We start from the raw sequence: 21,355 nt of genomic DNA, 5'->3' as shown, positions 1-21,355 counted from the left end.
ACCAATATTCACTCATGACTACCTTGACTCATTTTACGCGGTCAGCTCACTTCCGTGCGAGTCACAGCTTCCGCACAAGTTACTCATAATATTGCGCCCACAACTATTTCGCACAAAGCTTAAAGGCTCAATAAAAGAAACACATACATCGCTTAAAAACACAAAAAGTAAGAAACTGCTTAGCTAAACAAGCCAGTCGCGGAGATAACAAAATAACACTACATCAAACTAGAATAACCTTACAAAAAAAAAAATCCTTTCAACAAACTGTTACATTCTCCGACAAGCTTACAGCTTTCTTCCCCTTTTTAAGGCCGAGACAGACGGTACGAGTTTCCACGCGATGCGGCGTCCGACACGGCGGTGGGAAAACCGGAATGGTGACCTTTCATAGCATCGGACAGCCACCATTCCCTCTTCCCCACCGCCGTGTCGGACGCCGCATCGCACGGAAAATCGTACCGTCTGTCTCGGCCTTTAGTCGTACTCGTGGCGGTCGCGTTCTTGGCGGCATTTCAGATCGCCAGAGACTACAATGAGCGCGCGCCATTAGCTGTACTTCTCCGTCACGCCTCATTCGGGAATTCCGACGGTTTCCTTCACAAAGGCGAAGGGGATGCCAGAGACGCGGGGGAAAGAGTGGCAATCATCTCCTTTTGTTTGCTCTCGCCCGGCGCTCTGCTCCTCCTGCCTTGCCTCTAGGAATACCTCGACATGGTTGTCCCCGCAAACTTGTACCTGTCGAAGGCACCCTCCGTCGTGGAGATGCGCATTGTTCTCCCTCGCTTCTCCTTTTTCGCCGCTTGCACCTTACTGCGCGCCCCGAAGGACGTTTCCCTGAACTGCCCGATGACCTGTCCTTTTTCTTTCTGCGCTGCGGCGGTCGCTTGCACCCAACTGTACGCCTCAAAGGACGTTTTCTCAAACTGCCCGCTCGCCTGTCCTGTGTTTCGCTCTGCAGTGTGCCACTTGTCTCAACACTTCGCGGTGCCGCACGAATGCGCTTTTTTTCTTTTTCGGCGACGTTTGCGAACATTTCCCCGATTACGGTGGACTTCACTCTGGATTGCGACATCGGCATCTTTACAACTCATGGATGCTTGTGCGCCGCTTTCTCTCTTGCTTAAGTGGTTCGACTTCTCCGCTCCGTTGCACTGTCGGGCCAATTGATCTGTGCTCTCATCTGCAAAAACTACAGCTGGGCCCTTCTCGACAGTATGGCTCTCTACCCTCTCACACTCTGGGGCATTTCCTCCGCTATTAATAGGAACCTTTTCAGTACTGTCTTTCGGGAGCGTCGAGTCATCGCTACTTTTAGGACTAGCTTTGTCCTCTTCTCCTTCGACTTCCGGAAGGCCATTCACGTGTTGGGGTGCGAGGGAAGTCTCCAACTCCTCAATGACCCTATTAGGGCGGCTGGAACCAGCCTCGGTCCCACACGGAGTGCCTTTCGGAATCCTTTCAGACTCGATACCAGCCGCGGTCTCGTCTTCCATTTGCTCGGCCTTCGCACAATCAGAGAAACGCACACATTTATCAGGCGCGGTTTCACTATCCGCGACCTGTCTCTCGGTTTTCTCCGCAGAAGGCTCCGTGCGCATGTCGCACTCGTAGAGACGCGTACCTTTCATTTGTGGTACCTCACAAAAAGCGGCTTTCTCAGTGGCTTTGAAGTGCACCGCACTCGCCACTTCTTTGCACCTTTCGTGCGCAACCTCTGCGGACGTCTGACTTCTCCGCCGCACTGCCTCAACCTTACGCTCCAACCTTTCAATCTCTTCGTCTAAGGCTCGCTCGCGTTCTTCTCTTTCTTTCTCGCGTTTTTCTCTTTCTTTCTCACGTTTTTCTCTTTCTTTCTCACGTTTTTCTCTTTCTTTCTCACGTTCCATTGTTTCATTCTCCTCTCTTCTCTTTTCTCGCTCTTCAAACCTTTTGAAAGCTATTAACGCGCAGTTAATGTCCTCCTCACTGGATTCCCTAATAATCAGCTTCCACATATTTGTCCTTGCCATTTTATTATCTACCTTGATGCCGAGATGCTCGCACACAAACAAAAGCTCATCTTTCAGCATCGTCCTCAAATCCATGACTGCCGCTTTGCTTTGGTCCCGCTCACACATAATTAGGTGATCCCTTAAACTCACTCGTTACGCATAACTAGGTGATCTACCTAACCCACAAAAACACAATCCAGCTTCTACACTGCTCAAGTGTAAACGCAAAATGAAGCCTGGAAAGTCATAGCAAAGACCAAGCACTCACCACAAACGCAGCACCATGTCGCAAGGTCCATCTCACCGCTGCCAACCAGTTGTAAGGAGTCGGGGTTCGGCGGGTCTCGTTACGGTAGCTGGCTCCCGCCGTCCGTCCCCATAGCCGATGATTCCCAGTGAGGAGGCGCGTTCTTTCAAGAAGGAACGTAGATTTATTTACATGGTTAAGAGATTGGAGTGAAAGGAGAGAGCAGAGCAGCGTAACATCAAAAGTCTTCGGCTTTTATAGCCCCGAGACTGTCACTGCAGAAGCACGGGCAAACCGGTGTCAGCGTCTCCCGCCAATCCGGTGACCTGTCGTCTTGGCGTCCGCCCTCCCGAAAGGAGGCAAAGAGTCACACAATACACTCGCCACGCCCTGAAGACTCGTAGGTGAGAAGGTCGGCGAGGAGTTTCAGTCCAAAGGGGAAAGGGCCGATGACCTCCGCTTCCCCTGCCAGTAATACTCGGAAGAAGCGTTGAATGATGGCTGCCACGGGTGAAGGCCCCACCTGGGTTGATGGGAGCGTCTTCAACGGCGCAGTCCCACGCTGACCAAAACGCACGATAAAGCGGGTGTGTCGAATTCCGGAAAACACGCAGATCGCTCCCTCCGGCACGGGTTAATTTTCCCTGCTGCGGTAGGGTAGAAGGCCGATGTGGCTGGGTGAGAAACTCTCCCGTGGTGCTATCTCACGCAGAGAACAACAAGCCAAAAAGGGGTCTCCGAATTCCGACGTCCTTTTTCTGGGAAATCCATCCACGGCGACATGTCCGCTCGCCCGGCAAAAGCTCCTCCAGGAAGAATCGGCATTCCTGCCTCCGTCTAAGCGCCGATACGGGGGGGAGACAGCATTCTGGTAGATAGCTGCACACTCAATGGCGTCTGCCTCGACGAATTTTAAGGCCAAACGTAACAAGATCAACAGATCAACTTCAACCCTTTTTTCTCTGCTTGTCACCTTTCCCGCTATTTTCCCCTCAAGACGCTGAGTTGTGATCCCAACAGTGGCTGCAAAAATAACCTTCACCGTCTCCCCCCCCCCCCCCCCCCCCCGTCCGCCCCGTCCCGACCAACAGATTTGCTGGCTGCCACGGTCGCAAACGCTTTAGGCGCATTTGCCAGTGACGCCTGAAGTCGTACTTGCGGCTTCCTTTAGAAGGAAGCCCCCCCCCCCCCTCCCCCCATTCTTTCTCTTTCTTTTTGGTTATGGTGCCAGTGACGGGTAAAACCCACAGCACCAACGTTCAGCCCCCTAAATCAAGGGGAGAGTAACGACTAGTAACGATGGCCCTTCGTCATGGCTGCTTCGAGTATGTTGAAGGCCGCATGTGGTGGTGCGCCCTAAGGATGCCGACGTATTTATGTTTTCGGGGGAGAAGGCTGTGTCTTTCGCTCGCCGACGGCGGCCGCTCAGCTTTTCTTTTTGTGTGGAATGCTCAGGGCGAGAGCGGTTTCGCACCAAGGGGCGAACCGCGAGGTCGCAGAATGCCGAGAGGGGTTGGATTTCGAAGCGGGGACTGGTGCTGGACACCTCCCGCTGTGTTTGAAGTGCATTGCGGTCAGTTGCGCCGGCTGCGATGGCGCTACGCGGGCAGTTGCGCGCGGCCTCCCCTCTGGTGGGCCACGGCCGCCGCGGTCTTGTTTTTGAACTCCGGGAAGACGCCGCTTCCGGCCAGGAAACAGACCACACCGCGTAGATCTGAAGCGCAGGCGGCGCTGTTTGAGGACATCGGTCGGCGACGGGAACACGCGACAGAGGCGAAAGAAACCCCAGTAGCCTAGTTAGCGCCAAGTTCGAGGCGACGGTCCTTTTGCTGGCCGACGATGCCGCTGAAGCGCGGAATGTTGGAGCAATAAATTCCGCACATGTGGCGTCGGCTCCTGAAACCGTGCGTGACCACGTGTCGATGAGAAAGGAGGAAAACCGTTGTTTTTCGTAATATCTTGGTTTTCCGTTTAGGCCCTGCCCGGTGGGCGGTGGCCTACGAGTACTTACGCTCTGGTTGGCCGCCGTGGTCAAGGGAGGGATAAAGGGATGCCACCGCCCTTTTTCTTTGTTGCTGCAGTAGATATTGGCCTGCACGTGAGTGGTACGGATTTTTGCGAAGTGTCATTTCTCGAAAGCCCTTCTCTAGCAACCTCCCTACTCACGGCTACAATGTGTACCCGCCACGGTGAAAAAAATAGCTTGTACCCAACAGAACAGGAAAAAGTGCCGCTCCGCTAGGGAATCTCGCAGCTTGCCTGCGCCAAAGTGAGCGCGCGTCCGTGAGCATCGTGGAGCTGTTGTACAGTGCCACCGCAACGCGAAAATGGACATCTTCTTTAAAAGGAAAGCTGATACTGACGTTGCGCCATGTTTGATGAAGAAGATACAACTTTCGGAGCTGGATCCCGAATCCGAAGATATTTCTACCACTTCCTCCGAACTTGAGGAGCCTCCAACATCAAGGCACCATCTCGACATCGGCTGCGCCCTCAAATCATCTCTCGCAGGTAAGCTACATCACAGCAAATAGTACGGCTCCAGTCTTTGCCATACGAAACTTTTGGGCACACCGAGAGTTCGGGGAAAAAAGTCATTCGAAGTTGATTCATAGCCGATTTCTTTTTTTTTTTTTTCTTACTCTTTGAGGACAAGCACCTTGTTCTGCGTGGTCCCGGCTTTAACATGTCCCACTATGCTGGCCCGTTAACCTGCAGCATGCATGCCTTTTGTGTTAATTATTTAGCGTGCTCCTTGTTTTGACCCTTCAGTCGGTAAACCAGATTTAGGCTAGCTTCATAAAAGCTGGCCTAATAATTTTAACATTGCCTAGATGGGCCTGTCGGGCATCATACCGGGAAGCCAGATGTTGCACTGATGAAGATGTTGTACTCATCACAAGGAAACTGCAGCATGCACCGTCTTAGTTTAAAATAAAAGTTCCGTAGGAGTATGGCGTCCTTGTTCATGTAGGAAGGCTCATTCGTCACATTGCAGAATAGGGCACCGTCATTGGATGATGAGTTAACCGGGAATTCAAAGGGGTGCGACAAGTACCGCTATACTTAGTTTCGAAAATATGCGGGCAGTTTCTCATAATTAGACGTCATCTAAGAAATTTCCAATTGACTCTGCTTTTGGTTCCGGTCGACAAAGGACACCTTTTTTCGGTAACCTTAAAATTACCGACAATATTATTGGCCGTCTTTGTGGCCAAAATATAACAACGGGTCTCAAATCAGGCCAAACGATCTCCGCCCGGTCTCTGCCAATCACCCAAGATCGTGTCCGAAGGCTAATGGATGGAAGTTGCTGTGCCAGTTCTCAAAAAAGGGGCGTACAATTTCGTAACTTTAACTTATTTGCAAATCTATTGACAGGCATAATGCTATAAAAATTTGACTATCGGTTTCAACAAGGCATTGAATTTTGTAGTGACGATCACATAGAAAAAGCTGATAAAATATTTCCACAACTTCGGTTGAATGACGTTCGCTAAATTTATGGATGGTCATCGGTTAATTGCGACATATCATGTGGAGCGCCACTAGCCTAGCAGTAAACATGTACCAACCGTATGTGTTTAAATGACGCTTTAATAGCGGCGCCACGTACGGATGTAAGCAGTTTATGTATACAGTAACAGTTTTAAGTAAAAAATCACAGCATATCCACGGAGTGAATGATGATGAGTGGGCGAAGCTGCGGAGGTTCATCGGTAAACCGTGAATCTTCCGTGAATTCTGCCCAGTACATCATCACCGACGTGAGATCGGGCGCGTTTATACTAAAGGTTAGATGAGTTATGACGACTTGCAGCTCACTTTAATTTTACATGTACGCTGTGAATTTTCATTGTTTAGAAAACCATTGCTTTCGAAAAATCTGGCGTCTTTCGTTAAGCAGCTGGCGTCTTTTCGTTTTGCTTTAGAAACATCTGGCGTTCTTTCGTTTTGCTTTTACAAAACATCTGGCGTCTTTCGTTGGTTTATTTCATCAATCAACGGCGTATTGAACAAAATATTTATTGTTTAATCACGCACAGGAGAAATCTCACCAGGCACTACCTTGGAGGTAAACAATGGCTGCTAATGGGAATGAGAGACAGAAGAAGTCGGCTTTTAGCTAACACTTACACTTCTACTTCTACTAACGTTTCCTACTGGTACATGCCAATGGCTGCTAATGGGGAATGAGAGACAGAAGAATTCGGCTTTTAGTTAACGCGCACGCTGCGAATTTTTTATTGTTCAACAACGCACAGGAAAAATCCCCCACCGGCACCACCTTGGAGGTCAAAGCGTAAGACTTGTTACGGACTACGACTACTACTACTGCTACTACTACGACGACGACGACTACGAGGGACGAACGGGTGCCGCCTTAAGGAGCTTCGCCCCTAAAACGTAGTAAATATTCTTGGGAGAATGATACGGCGATTACATACCGAGGCCAGCTAATGTAACACTTATCGTTCCCGTTTTCCTTGTTGCAGACAATGACTTAAAACGGAAACTTCTGACTAGCCCTTGGACGCCTCCAGATACGTACAATTTCAAAAGCGGATGCTGCAGAGCTGAAGCAAGCCAGGGCGTTTCGACCAGCGTGGCTATCGCAGTATCCGTGGCTGGCGTATTCCAGTGTGCTTAAAGGTGCGCTCTGCCGCCAATGTGTCGTTTTCAAGCCAGTGACCGGGAAAGGGCGACAAGGAGCTTTTATCGTCACTGCTTTCACCAAGTACAAAATGTTTCACGAGTCCGCCAAGGAGCATGAAAAGTGCGAATGGCAGAAGGACGCAACCGAAAGGAGAGATAACTTCCTTCGCCTCCTCAACAAGGCAACCGATGTCGCACTGCAGCTCGACACAGCCGCAAAGGAAGAAGCGGAATGCAATAAGCAGAAACTTGTCTCGATTACAGCGGCTGTGCTCTTCTGCGGCATGCATGATTTGCCTCTGCGATGGAAACAAGCACAAAGCGGGATTTTTCAGGACCTTCTCAGGTTTCGCGTCGACGCTGGGGACCACGCGCTACAAGCACATCTCGCCAATAGCGCCAAAAACGCAAAGTACACATCAGCAAGTATTCAAAACGAGCTGATAAAAATCAGTGAGGACCTCCTTCAGAGAGACATTGTAAGTGCGTGCAACAAATGCGGGCAGTATTCGCTGCTGGCAGATGAATCTGCGGACATATCAGGCACAGAACAGCTCACGATTGGTATGTAGACACAGGTCTCAAGGCTGTATACGAGAAGAATTTGTTGGCATGATTCCGTTGGAAAGCATGAACGCAGAAACCATTTCTGCCACAATTCTCAAAGCTGTTGACGACTTTGGCCTCAATCCTGATAACATCGTAGGCCAAGGGTACGATGGCTGCTCTTCAATGGCGGGCAACATATCTGGCGTACAGGCTAGAATCAAAGAAAAACACCCTCGAGCCATGTACTAGCTTTCACTGTGCTTCGCATCGGCTAAACTTGGTTGTGAACAAGGCAAGCACGGTGGCGGACATCAGAAATGCGGTGGCATCCATCAAAGCGACAATCAAGTTCTTTCGAGAAAGCCCCCTCAGGAGGAAGAATGCGCCTTCGCTGCCCTTGCTTTGTGAAACCAGGTGGACCTCCAAATATAAAAGCATTCGTCTCTTTCGCCAACACTTCGTTGAAGTTATGGAGGCCCTGACAACACTGTCATCGTCTGCGAACAGGCAAACGCGGGAAACTGCACACCAACTATCGTGCAGTCTATGCTCTCCTTCATTTTTGGTTTGCCTGACCATTATCGCAAGATATTCTGCTCTCCTTGAACCGGTGACAAACATGCTGCAAAGCCCCCAGATGGACATTTTAAAGGTGCAGCAGCATATGCGGCTCCTGTCTGAAACAAGTGGTGAGCACAGGGCAAAAGCGGAAGAAGTGTTTAGGGACCTTTATTCTGCGACCGAGGAGACCGCAGAACAGCTTGGTGCAGAAGTCAGTGTGCCGCGAATGGTTGCGCGCCAAATGCACAGGCCGAACGCTCTGGGAACTCCGGAAGAATACTACCGCCGTAACATCTTCATTCCTTACTTGGACTCTCTGCTCTCAGCGCTGGATGAAAAATTTGGAGAGCGTAATACTCCCGCATTTGCGCTACTCTTATTACACCCAAACGCGCTGAGGAAGCTTTCCAATGAAGGTTTTAAGAAGCAGCTCTGCGAGCCTGTTAATAAATACTTCGACTTCGACAACTTCGACTGCGAAGTGGAACTGTGGCGTCGGTCATGGATGAAAACAGACTTCAACGGAGACCTGATCGATCTTCTTGCATTTGCTGAGGGGATCTATCCCGCCATCAGTCGTGCTCTTCAAACGGCCATAACTTTCCCCTCGACAACGTGTTGTCCCGAACGTTCTTTCAGCACGATGCGGCGTGTGAAGACGTGGCTTCGTTCGACGATGTCGGATGATCGCCTGTCTGGACTCTGCATGCTTTCGCTGCATCGTGAAAAAATTGAAAAGCAGGGACAAAAAGCTTTCACGGAGAAAGTTGTAGACCAGTTTGCTATTCGTGCGCCTAGACGCATGCCGCTCGCATTTACAGACACCGAGTGACTGTAAGGACGTCTCAAGCATGTACGAAATTTCGGTAATTCTGCCTCGCAACATCGTTTAACTGTATAGTAGACGCGAAAAGTTTATAGAAGAGGAAACTTTGAATTTCTCAGCAATTTCTGACTGCATTCGGTCGCACAGTACATGTTGTAGCCGGAAAATCTAAATTCAAGGCTGTCTGCCTAAGCAGCGGTAACATTCAGCTTTGTGCTTCGTGGTCTCAAAACTTTTGAAAATTCTATCTTGATGTCGGAATTTTTTTTTTTTTGTCAGTGTGATGCGTGAGCGTTAATATATATTCTGAAACTTTTGTAACCCTTAGGAACAGAAAGGTTTCTCCATTCTTCTGCGTGATGTCTTTTGGACGCTATGGAGTTTCACTGTTGTTATTTCAGCTTCCCCCCCCCCCCCCCCGCGTCAACGTAACGGGTTTGCCCCCCCCCCCCCCAAGAAAAAATCCTGCCGACGCCCATGAGTCCTGCAGTGTTCTACGTCAGGGCCGTGCCGGTGCTCGAAACTGCTTTGCAAAAAGGTCCTATACAGGCTTCATGTCGGGAAGGAACCACATTAACATATGCAATATAGCGTGGTAGAAGAGTAAAATAATCACCAAGCGTCGCACAACGCGTATTCTGTAACCAGCCGTCACGCAATGCGAATTGTGCAACGAGAAGGTTTTTGAATGCTTTCAACCCATTACAAAGGCCTCTACGATAATTCTTCATCGTCATCAGCCACAGCATCAACAAGGTGCACATAATGTCTTACAGGTGTTTAGCGAGTACCACGGTTCTCCGTAGAATGACGAAAAGTGGCATGTGCCCGCTTCCCTACTTCTCAAAAATTACAATGATTTATAGCGTAGTGGGTTCCTCGCAAGAGCACTTGTATTGATTGCCAAGGAAGCCCATAAGCGCATGATCCATTTCCTCGGGGTCTCAATAAAGTTCTTCGCACCTCCCCATCTCTCTCCCACGTCAACGTATGTTATACAGCATGGCGGGAGAGGGAAATAACGACCTGGCGTCACCCAATGCAAATTACATAACTGGTGGGCCGTTTAAAGCTTCCAAGAAATGTCGCACTTCCAAGAAATGTCGCACTAACTATGGTCAACAAATGCTTCGGTTCACGCTCCCAGCTTTATTAAATAGAATCAGTAAAGAGCAGCTATTTTAACGTTCGGGAAACATCATTTAAAGAACTACGGAGAATTTTCACCACAATATGCTTATCATGAATATGCCTCATAAATAACGCCGTCTTTTTCTTTTTCGTATTTCGCTGTTCCTGAAAAGAAGAAATTCGTTTTTTATTATGTTTTCTTTATTATGTCTATAAAAGCACGTTACTTCTTTTTTTTACAATACAATATATTATGTGTACATATTTTTTTGCATGAATGATATTCATGTACAATATATTATGTGTACATTTCATTTTCCTGTTCTTTTTTTTTCTTTTTTTTTCGTTCGTTACCACCTTTTACACTGTAGCACGTGTAGGGTGGCCAGGACACCCTCAAGCTGATTGTATCAGCTTTTTTCCCCTGGTCTCCCACAACATTGTGTTGTAAATAAATAAATAAATAAATAAAAATAAAACCCATTACAAAGGGTTCAGCCATAATTCTTCATCGTCATCAGCCATCGCGTCAACAAAGTGCACATAATGCCTTACGGTAGCTGGTGCCTCGCTTCTCCGCAGAATGACGAATACTGGCTTAGTAGGTGCTTCCCAACTTCACAAAAATTGTGATTTATGGCGTAGTGGGTACCTTGCTAGTGTACCTGTATTAGTAGCCCCAAGAGAGCTTACAACGGGCTCTAGAAGCGCCGCTCTTGCAGCTTTCGCTGTGACTGTGCTGCGGTTTCAGCGCAGGCCTGGCGTTAATTTTTGATGAAGGTGGAATACACAAATGCCTGTCTGCTTGCTAAAGGACGCCAGATTGTCAGAATTAATCTGGAGCCCATATCATAACTATGTGGTGGTTCTGGCCCGTAAAACTTTAGAAATTAATTTTTTTGTGCTATTATGCAGTCTCAATGAATTCAGATCACATGCTGATATGTTACCATTTGTTGTGCGAACGTTGAGAGAACACGTAGCATATGTTGCTTTCATGTAGATCAAAAGTTGCAGCAATGTTTGTGAAACGATGTAGCAATGTTGAAGTTATGTAATGTTGTATGTATGTATGTTGTATGTTACGTTCCAAAAGTAGGACGCTAGCCACGCTGAGGCAACCTCAAAAGGTAATGTTGACTCAATGTTAAGGCAACAATTTGTGCTATATACTAGTTTACTTACTTACGAAATCAACGATGGCGCATTCATTGGTGGTACAGTGGGGAGGAATTACATAAAGAAAAAAATACGGCAGATCCCACGCACTGTGGGAATGCGAAGCAGGCGGCAAAGAGCTGCTACATCGCCTTGTCCGTCTTTGAGGCAAATGAAGTCATTCATGCCGTGGCATCTGGTTCACTAGATATCGCATGTTTGCCATGCATGCATGCATGTCCAATCACGTATATACCATACTAATGAAACGTATATTCTGGTATATACAATGCATGACCTGTCTTTTACGTTCATCACGCACTCATGTCATTCCATACCAATTTTGGTATATATCCAGTTAACAATAAAACGGCCGGAAGCGCACTATGACCCAGGTAGCACACATGGTCTAGAAAACGTTTTTTTTTTAGGGATAAATGGGATAAAACGGATTCTAAACCAATTTCGACGTTTTAAAAACGTCACAGAAAATCCGTATTATATCCGTTTTTGATAACGTCTAGAAAACGCAATTTTTAAGACCATTTTGGTCTGAAACATATATTTCATGACGTTTGTTCGATTCTAAACCAATTTCGACGTTTTAAAAACGTCACAGAAAATCCGTATTATATCCGTTTTTGATAACGTCTTCAAAACGAATTTTTAAAGACCATTTTGGTCTGGAACGCATATTTCAATACGTTTGTTCGATTCTAAACCAATTTCGACGTTTTAAAAACGTCACAGAAAATCCGTATTATATCCGTTTTTGATAACGTCTAGAAAAGGCATTATTTTAGACCATTTTGGTATGGAACGTATATTTCAAGACGTTTGTTCGATCCTAAACCAATTTCGACGTTTTAAAAACGTCTTGTTTGTGACGTCTAGAAGACGCACTTTATAAGACGTTTTGTCGCCCAGCAGCGGACTGCGCACCACTTGGCCCATGCATGCATGGGCATGCATGAACCACCGCGAATTGAAATTTGAAGTCGAGCCTGCGCATGCCATCTCTCATTGCGATAAAGAAAGTAACGCGCAAAAGGATAAAGGAGTATGGTGTCTACATTGCCTCAGCAATAATGAAGACTTCAAAGTTCGTTAACCAGTAAACTTTACGTAATTTACTGTAACTTACTCGCAGCGATAACCGTCTAACTTGTGGACCCGAATGCAAGTATGTCTGTGTGGAGCGACTGTTACGCTGACTGACGGTTAGAGTCCCCGTAAGATTCTCTGCGGAAAACTTCACTCATCAGCTTGCGCACGGGACGCTCTCGCAACTTCCTTTCTTCTATGCTCGAGGGACGGGCGTGGTTACTTTGATGTGCGATTAGTTTTCTGTGGATTTGCGGATACTGTAAATCACGGGCTTCTGTCATTTTTGAAGGTAAGTTCATTTTTACTGCATTTGAGCTCAGTATTTGAGAACTATGGCAAATGAAAAGCGTGTTTCATTGCATCACGGGCTGCATGTGCGACATGTTTCAGCCGTACGTTACTGCAGAATTTATTCAGCGAACATGATAAATTTGTCTAAACGTAAATGCACGTCGTGGTTCATGCTCGAACGAACATGAGCGAAAACCATATATATATATATTTGTCAACCTAATTTCAGTAAAATGACTGTCATTTCTTGGCCGCTTGATGAGGTAGTTTCAAGATACACATTAGCTTAAGCTACGTGTGCCGCGTAAGAAGCAGTTTTAGAATAGGGTACGCAAAGATATTCGTTGGGCGCATATGCTATTTCCGCCACTTAACGTGAGTACGCAAGAGGATGGCGTACGACGCATGCGGAGTAGCCAGTTTTACAATGGGATACGCAGATAGCGTTTGTTGCGTACGTAGCGATAATGCATGCGCAATGGCGATGAACGTACGCAAAGCTTCGCGCACCCAATTTTAAAACTGCATTGTTGGAAGTTGCGGCATGTGTCATCTGTTTTATTGTGTCACTGAAGTTTGTGGATGAGAGAATCTTTGCAGCGACAGCGTACTGGTTCATGGTTTCTTCCACAGTACTAGCTGCATGTAAGGAGAGGCTGGTCACGCTTTTCCGTTAATTGCGAATTTCTGAGGGCATGAGAGTCAAAGACGCGTTTCACGGGGAGGAGTTCGGCATTTTTTCTCAGTGCTGCCTTGACTATCTCGATGCGCTTTCGGACTTGTGATTTATGTTTCCCCTACTCTGTTAACCTCCTCCTTTCTCGGTAAAGCCTGCAGCTCTTAGCAGAACCAAGAGGTTCTCTTGCGCGTCTCTTGTGCCTGGTTAAATATACCAGGCTCGCTCTCTGTCGCCGTACGGTGTTATCGAGTTTTCATCTTTTCACACCGTCCTATTTTAGGTATAGTAGCAAATAATGAAATGATCTTTTCTCCTATTTATTGCAGGTGGTACTTGCCCTAAATGTTGAGACGCGCCTGGTTAAATATAGCAGGCTCGCTCTCTGTCGCCGTATATATGGTGTTATCAAGTTTTCAACTTTTCACACCGTCCTATAGGTATAATAACAAATAATGAAATGATCTTTTCTCCTATTTATTGCAGATGGTACTTGCCCTAGATGTTTAGAAACAAAGGCTACACCAACTAAATTATTACTTTTTTCTTTTTGATGAACTGACTGACAGGTTTTAGTATGAAAAAAGGTGGATGTCAAGAGATTGACATTTTCCTCTTTTCCTTGGAAACTTTCAAAAACAAAAGGTCACAGTTTGTAAAGCAGTTAACTTTTTTGAGCGTCTTTGTTTGTCGGCATCTTCAAGAAACCGCACTAGGGCTATTGTGCTAAAATATATTTGACGTGGAACGCTGCCCCATGCTGCTAATGGCACAACTTTCGTGTGTATGCTATGTGTAGTGCTCTTTGCGGACTTCCGGATGTGCCTAGTGATTTCCATCAAGTACCTGTCATGAAGCCATGTGTTCAGACTGACTTGCCACACATTGTGATATTTTGACACTGAGCAATGTGATGTACTAAGTGCAATACCCTATCTGCCTCTGACAATCCTGAGTTTACAGCTGTGTGCTTATTGAGTAAAACATGGGGAAGAGTCCCAATTTCTTTAGCTGATGTGTCTTATCATAATATTAATTTGTTCTTTTAGCCTGACATTTTCTAATACTGGGCATCATAAAAGAAAGATGTTTTTTTTTTTTTATCAGGCTGGTATTTTCATATTCCTAATTTTTATTTATTCATTTTAGTAAGTGGCTCATTCACTGTAATTTTTGTGGTTGTTTCGATTAGTTTTCTGTTCATACATTTTGCTTTCGCGCTACAGTTGGTTTAGTTGTACTTTTTTGTTATATGTCGCTGTAATTTACAGTGTTCATATTTTCTGCTAGCTATGGCACATTTAAGCTTAACTGTGTGCTCTCTTGGGATGTCAGACCATAATTTCTGTGATAAGTTTTGTACGCTGCATTTCGAAGCCTGAAACCGTTACTTCTTTAGTGGGCGCCGTTTGAAACATGTATGCTGCATCCACAAATATTTTTAGCTAACGTCTAAAATGGCGCCTTTTTTTCCCAACGTCTGTCTTACTTCTGTAATGATGCCAGAGATTTTTCCAACATTTTCTTCAGTGAGAAATGTTCCAGCAGAGGCATGTTGTAAGAACGTTCCTAAAAGTTTCATTTTGTGCGCAATACACTTTAGCAACAGTGATTTTGCAAGCAATTTACGTTCTTTTTTTCATTACGCATTCTTGGATGGGTGGGCCAAATATTATTTTGCAGTTTTGTTTTGTTATTAGTGATTTCAACACATTGGAGTCGATTTCCACTAACTGTGGTCTTAAGTAGCGCTAGCGAACGATTGTTTTGAAACGAAGGGGGACACACACCAGGTGCTTCATGCATGCCTCCTTTCCCGCTTAGAATGCTGTGTTGGAGCAAGATGGTGAGTTGGGCCTGTTGCTTTACGTTCATGTTTGGAAAATTAGGTTGAAGCACACTGAAAAAAAAACGTGGACAGTACAAGTGGACAGGAGTAAACGCTGTCCTGTCCACTTCTACTATCCACGTCTTTTTGTTGTGTTGCTGTGTTGGCTGTGGCTCGGTGTAGCGTCTTCTAACTCATTCACCTATCGGATTGGTAGGGAAGATTCATCAATGTGCGATAACTGCAACTGCATAGAGACTATCGATCATCATTTGTGCCGCTGTATGCTATTTCAAACACATCGCCGGACTCTCCAGTGTGCCTTCAGGAGACTTGACGGTCGGTCTTTTCCCGAAGGAAGGATCTTGGGAGCCTGTCTTCATAGCACATCAGCCCAGAAAACCACACGAGCCCTCCTGCAGTACTTCAAGGCACGAAATTGAGTGACCACCTGTGATACACTCATCTATGTGTGTGTGGTGAAATGTGTCTCCTTCTCTCTATTTTTACTCCCTCATTCTCCTCCCATGAGTAGGGTAGCAAACTGGACGCTAGTTAACCTCCCTGCCTATCCTCTGTTCTCTCTCTCTCTCCTTCCTACAAGAAAAAAGTTCAGCGGAAGATGAAGCGTTGAGGAAACGTTTCATCGTGAATGCTTGTCTTCGTCAGGGCCCTGACGGCAGGGGCGTAGCCAAGGGGGGGGTTCAACCCCCCCCCCCTGGCTACGCGAGCAAAATTTTCAATTTTGCTCGCGTTTATATACACGCACACATACAAACGCACGCACGAACATACATAAAGCATGGTTGAACCCCCGCCCCCCCCCCGAAAAAAATTTCTGGCTACGCCCCTGCCCGACGGGAACTAGTCCCCTTGTCGAGTCGTTGGCTTCAGCGACATTCCCTTTTCGACAATTTGTCTGCACTTCAGCTTTGCGTTTAAGTAAAGCTAATGAGTCGACGCTTACATATTGCAGAATGGCTGTGCCAGATCCTAAATTTTGTCATATTGCACTGTTAGTTGTTTGACAACAATTTTGCCAATGATGAATCGTGCAACAAAAAGTGTTCTTGAAGGTTGGATACTATATAGCTGCATTTTAATTACCGCGATATTTTGCATGCTTTTGTCGCTTCTGAATAATATTATATAGTCGCATGCTATATCTCATTTCGTGGTTTTTACGTTTCTATGCTGTACAGGAATCGTTGCTGTTTTACATAATAAATTATGACATGACCACTTTTGTCTGTGAATATACTGAGCTCTCACTCTGTAACAGTAATTACAGAATAAAGTAACTGTAATTACTATAACAGAAGGGGCTTCCTAAAAACTTGCACTGTTATAATTGCATGCGCAAAAACAAAACAGCTAAAAGAAAAGAGATCCTGCATGACGTCTTAAAAACGATTAGAAAACGTCTTTTCAAAGACGATGCAATGGGATATTTTTATGTTTTAAAAATGGGATTTTTGCGACGGTTTTCAAAACGTTTTTAAAACGTTTTCTAGAACGTCTTAAAAACGTTTTTTAGATCGTCTTAAAAACGTTTTCTAGATGGTCTTAAAAACGGATTCTAGCCGGACATTAGACGAGATATAAAACGTTTTCTAGACCTTTAGCTTCTATTCCGTGACGTTTTCTAAACGTTTTTATCGTCTCGGATAAACGTTTATAAAACGTCAATTATCCGTTTTGTGCTACCTGGGGAGCGTGGCATGTAGATCATGTCGTACATGACATGCGTGTCATGGTTTTCATGTTGCCACCTCATTTACGTTCGTCATACAGCCGCGTCGCGCAATGCCAATTTTGGTGCGTATCAAGTGAGCGGAACGACAGCGATTGGACAATGAACGTGAAATGTAAATCATGCCGTAAATTATATGCATACCATGATTTTTATGTTACAACCTGTCATTTATGTTTACCATACAGTCGCGTCGCGCAATACCAGTTTTGATGTATATCAAGCGAGCTAAACGGCCGCGAGGGCGCCATGAACGTGGCATGTAAATCATGTCGCACATGACTGGCATGTCATGATTTTCATGTTACCATGTGTCAGTTATGTTTGTAAAACAGACATGTCTAGCCTTACCAGTTTTCGTATGTATCCATTCATTTAAACGGCCGCAAGCGCCCCGGGACCATGTCATGTAAATCATGCTGTACATGACATGCGTGTCACGATTTGCACGTTAGGACCTGTCATTATGTTTGTCATACACTCTTGTCACGCCGTACTAATTTTGGTATATATGAAATTAACGAGACGGCCGCAAGAGCCCCAAGACCGTGACATGTAAATCATACTGTTCATGACATGCATATGCCATGATTTTCATGTTATGACCTGTCATTTATGTTCGCAATATGGTCATGTTATGTCAGACCAATTTTGGTATACATCCCATAAACGAAACGGCCAGGAGAGCACAAAGTCGTAGGCGGCTAGATAGATAGACAGATAGATACGCTCAAAGTCGCAGAAGTTCGCTAAGAAATGCTTCGCATTTAAAAAACATTTACAGGTTATACAGAACAAAACAGCACAATATGTTTATGCCTATACTAGTGCATCAGGGACTGACAAACAAATCCTTTGAAGTTATCTTCACAATATCACTTGGTAACCGATTCCTAACTGCAATTGTATTAGGGAAAAATGACTTACTAAACATGATAGTTTTACAAAACGTTTCCCTCGCTTTTAGTTCGTGATACACTCTCGTAGACACATAGTCAGGCTCAAGCAAATAGTTTGTGCAATCAATGCCTCTTCTTGAAAGGTAGATATCATGGAAATCATTCAACTCATGAAAGAAACATTTTTGCAGCGTCAGACCCATTCTTTTTTGCCACAGTTGCACTGAAATTTCTTGAATAATTTCCAAGTACAAACTCCACAGCTCTACTCCGTATTCTTTCCAGCTTATCTAAGTTTATTTGGGTCCAGGGATCCCAAACCGTGCTAGTGTATTCAAGTAGTATCGTAGAATGGAAAGATAGTTTAGAGCCATTGCTATGATTGGAAATTGCTTAGCGTTCCTTTCCGTATAACCTAGGACGCGAGATGCTTTGGCAGAAACGTGATCAATGTGTCCTGTCCATGATAAATCGGTGGTGAAATACACCCCCAAATAAACTCTGACACAGTCAATAGTTGCATTCAATTAATGTAATAGTTAGACTGAAACTGTGTCATCTTTCTTCCAGAAAAACATGTGCACTATTTTTTTTACGTCAAGGTTCATGTGCCATGTTGGACACCACTGTGTAAACCAGTATATGTCACACTGCAAAGTTGTACAATCATATGGGTCATGAAAAACTCTATACTATACTATGCACAATTATCTGCGAACATGTGCTAAAAAAGAATACTACAACTTATTCCCATAAATCAAAAATAGGAATAGGCCAAGTATCGACCCTTGCTGTATTCCTGACATTACGTCAGCCTCGCCCGCTTTTCTCCATTAACGACAACCCTCACGCGCCTAAGCTGAAGATTATTCAGCATCCAACAGTGTACAGTACTGTCAATACCATACCATGAAAAGTTTTCAATTAATCAATTAATGTGCACCACATCAAGGGCTTTCCTGAAATTATGAGATATACAATTAATTGATTGTGCTGTCTTTGTTTAATGCACTTGCAAGGTCACGAGTTAATTCTGTAAGTTGCATAACGCAGGAAGATTGGAGGCGGAAGTTGTTTAACAGATAGTTCTCATTAATATTCTTAATTCTGCAAGTAAAAAGAACATGTTCTAGCACAATTTGCATTTTGTACTAATTAATGACACAGGACGATAGTTTAAAACGCAGCTTTGCGGCCCAGATGTTTGAAATGGCACAGTATTTGCCTTTTTCCAATGAAGAGGTAGACGAACCTTCTCTGATTTAGCAAAAGAGGCAAAGATTTTACATATGAGTGCACACGTGATGACAAGAAAGCATGCGGTATTTCATCTGGGCCACAAGCTTTTGTACAGTGACTTTTTTAAAAGGCTTCACTTCAATGCAGACTAAACACAACCCTTTCCATAGTAACAGAGCTTTTAGGAATATTCGCTAGCGTTTGTGCATGAGTAGAAAATACTCATGTAAAAAGCAAGATAAGCCGTTCGGCTTTCCGACTAAAACGTGCCGTTTTCATCAATATTTAGTATTCTTAGATCATCTTTTATTTATTTATTTGTTAGATTTGACACAATTTTTCTGGACGATCTTCAATTATAAATCTGGGGCTTCAAAGTAAACAGCTTTAGCCTTTCGTGTGGGATCACTCATTTTAGCCGCAAGTACTTGCAATTTTAGGGGCGAAGCACGCTAGGGTCTTGGCTTGTCCGCGTTGCATCGTCGTCTGCTGTCGCCGCGTGCATTGTCATGACCCTTTTGCTCGCTTGCATCATCGTGTCCCGTAGATTTGCTTGAGCGCAAGAGAAGAGCGCATGTGGCGAGAGAGAAAACTGCGCACGTTGCCTATGGCACGGCCGGTCTGGAAGAGCGCGCGCGCCTCCAAAAACGCGCCCTCGCCCGCGAGAGACAATGCCGACGCATGCAGTGTCTGCTAGCTAGTTTCTTAAAAAAAAAAAAAAACCGACTGTTCGGGCTGCACAACCGTTGACCGGCCAGCGCTGGCTAGGTGGCGCGCCGAAAAAGGGTGCCTGGCGGGGAGTCGCGACATAACTCAACCGCTCACATGGCCTCCGTGCCGCCGGCTAATCTCGGAGGCCGTGCCGCTCGCGCTCAGACGACCGGCCGCACTGTACCGCGGTGAGCGCACGCACGTGCGCCGTTCCCGTGCTTCATTTTTGCGCGAACAGCTCCAGCAGCCATTGCGCCAGTAATACTGCACTATGGCAAAAAAAAAAAAAAAATCTTTGTCTGAAGGCTACTTTCTCGGGAAAGCACTGGAAAACTGAGAGAAGACCTGCAAAGCAGACTACGTCTGTGCATACAGCGTCGCAGAGACATGCTGTGCCGTGGTGGCGACTCCGTCGTCGCCATTTTCTGGTTGCGTGTTGGGATTTGTGTCAAGCTAGTACAGGCTCACAAGCCTCCATTGATAAATACGTGCTGCGTCGATACCAGCTGCCCACTAATGCAGTAAAAAAAAGTAAGAGGCAAGGGGTAGCTGCGTCAATGTTTTCCTGCCGTGGGTATGTATGCCCAGCAGGGGAGTAGCCAGAAATTTTTTTCGGGGGGAGGGGGGGGGGGTAGCCATACTTTATGTATGTTCGTGCGTGCGTTTGTATGTGCGCGTGTATATATACGCAAGCAAAACTGAAAAATTTCGGGGGGGGGTTGACCCCCCCCCCCCCCTGGCTACGCCCCTGATGCCCAGCCCGCGGTATGTATGCACGCGGACGTTGATCAAGCAAACCACCGTGCTAGCATAGCATGTATGGTGTCGCGCTGTTGCTCTAGGGCGCGGGATAGATTCCCGGCCACGGTGGCCGCATTTCGATGGGGTTGAAATACAAAGAACACCCGCGTACTGAGATTTATGTGGACATTAGAGAACCCGAAGCGGTCGAAATTAATCCTGATTCCCACACTACGGCGTGCCTCATAATTATACCTTGTTTGGCACGTAAATCAAACACGTTTATTCTAAGCAGACACAGGCAAGCGAAAAAACTAACACAGTACTTTAGGAGTGCTGTTTCTTGGGCGAGTTGGAAATTCATACTTGGAAGGGTAGCGCTAGTAGACACGGACTAGAGGAAGACACACGGACACACAGACGGAAGCGCTCTAGCAAATGGTTTTTTATTGAAAATCTGCCCTACATATATACATCGCTTTTATGGCCACGTGACAATTTCAGCGCACTGACGAATTGAGGAACATAATTTCTTTTTCTGACAACACTATCGACGGTGTGCTGACACATTTCGCCCCTTCTTTGATTATGGTCTTTGCTTCGATGATTTCTCGAGTGCACTTATCTTTGTGGCGGCTGATTATGATACAATTTGAATAAACAGGTGAACAACCACAATCATTGCAATGTGTGGACAGGTGCCCATCCCTGTATCGAGCAACGTTTTGTTTGTGCTCCCGTAGCCGATCATTGATACAACGGCCCGTTTGGCCGATGTATTTCCCGCCACATGTCAGTGGTAAACTGTATACCACGCCTACTGCGCATGGCACGAAAGGACTTTGGTGCTTTTTCTGGCACCCTTTCGGCTTTTCAGTAGCAGGATCGGTGAGCTTACACAGGCGGCTTAGCTTATCGGGTGCTGAAAAAACCTGTGTGTCCGTGTGTCTTCCTCTAGTCCGTGTCTACTAACGCTACCCTTCCAGTA

General features: G+C 45.8%; 1 protein-coding gene across 3 annotated transcripts in view; it reads right to left on the bottom strand.

Moving 5' to 3' along the window:
• LOC125757269 (gastrula zinc finger protein XlCGF52.1-like) overlaps nucleotides 1-21,355 on the bottom strand; it is a 158,657-nt gene that overhangs the window by 80,636 nt on the left and 56,666 nt on the right. Inside the window, exon 4 of one of the 3 annotated variants that reach the window (XM_049412708.1) lies at nucleotides 10,000-10,129. The exons of the other annotated variants lie outside the window; for them this stretch is intronic. Within the exon in view, the coding sequence (XP_049268665.1) occupies nucleotides 10,074-10,129 (56 nt within the window). The 3' untranslated portion in view covers nucleotides 10,000-10,073. Of the gene's footprint in view, nucleotides 1-9,999; nucleotides 10,130-21,355 lie in introns of those variants that run through there. 3 annotated transcript variants of the gene reach the window in all.

Source organism: Rhipicephalus sanguineus, chromosome 2 (assembly GCF_013339695.2).
Source record: "Rhipicephalus sanguineus isolate Rsan-2018 chromosome 2, BIME_Rsan_1.4, whole genome shotgun sequence".
Taxonomy (NCBI): Eukaryota; Metazoa; Arthropoda; class Arachnida; order Ixodida; family Ixodidae; genus Rhipicephalus; species Rhipicephalus sanguineus.
This window is presented reverse-complemented; position numbering and strand designations above follow the sequence as displayed.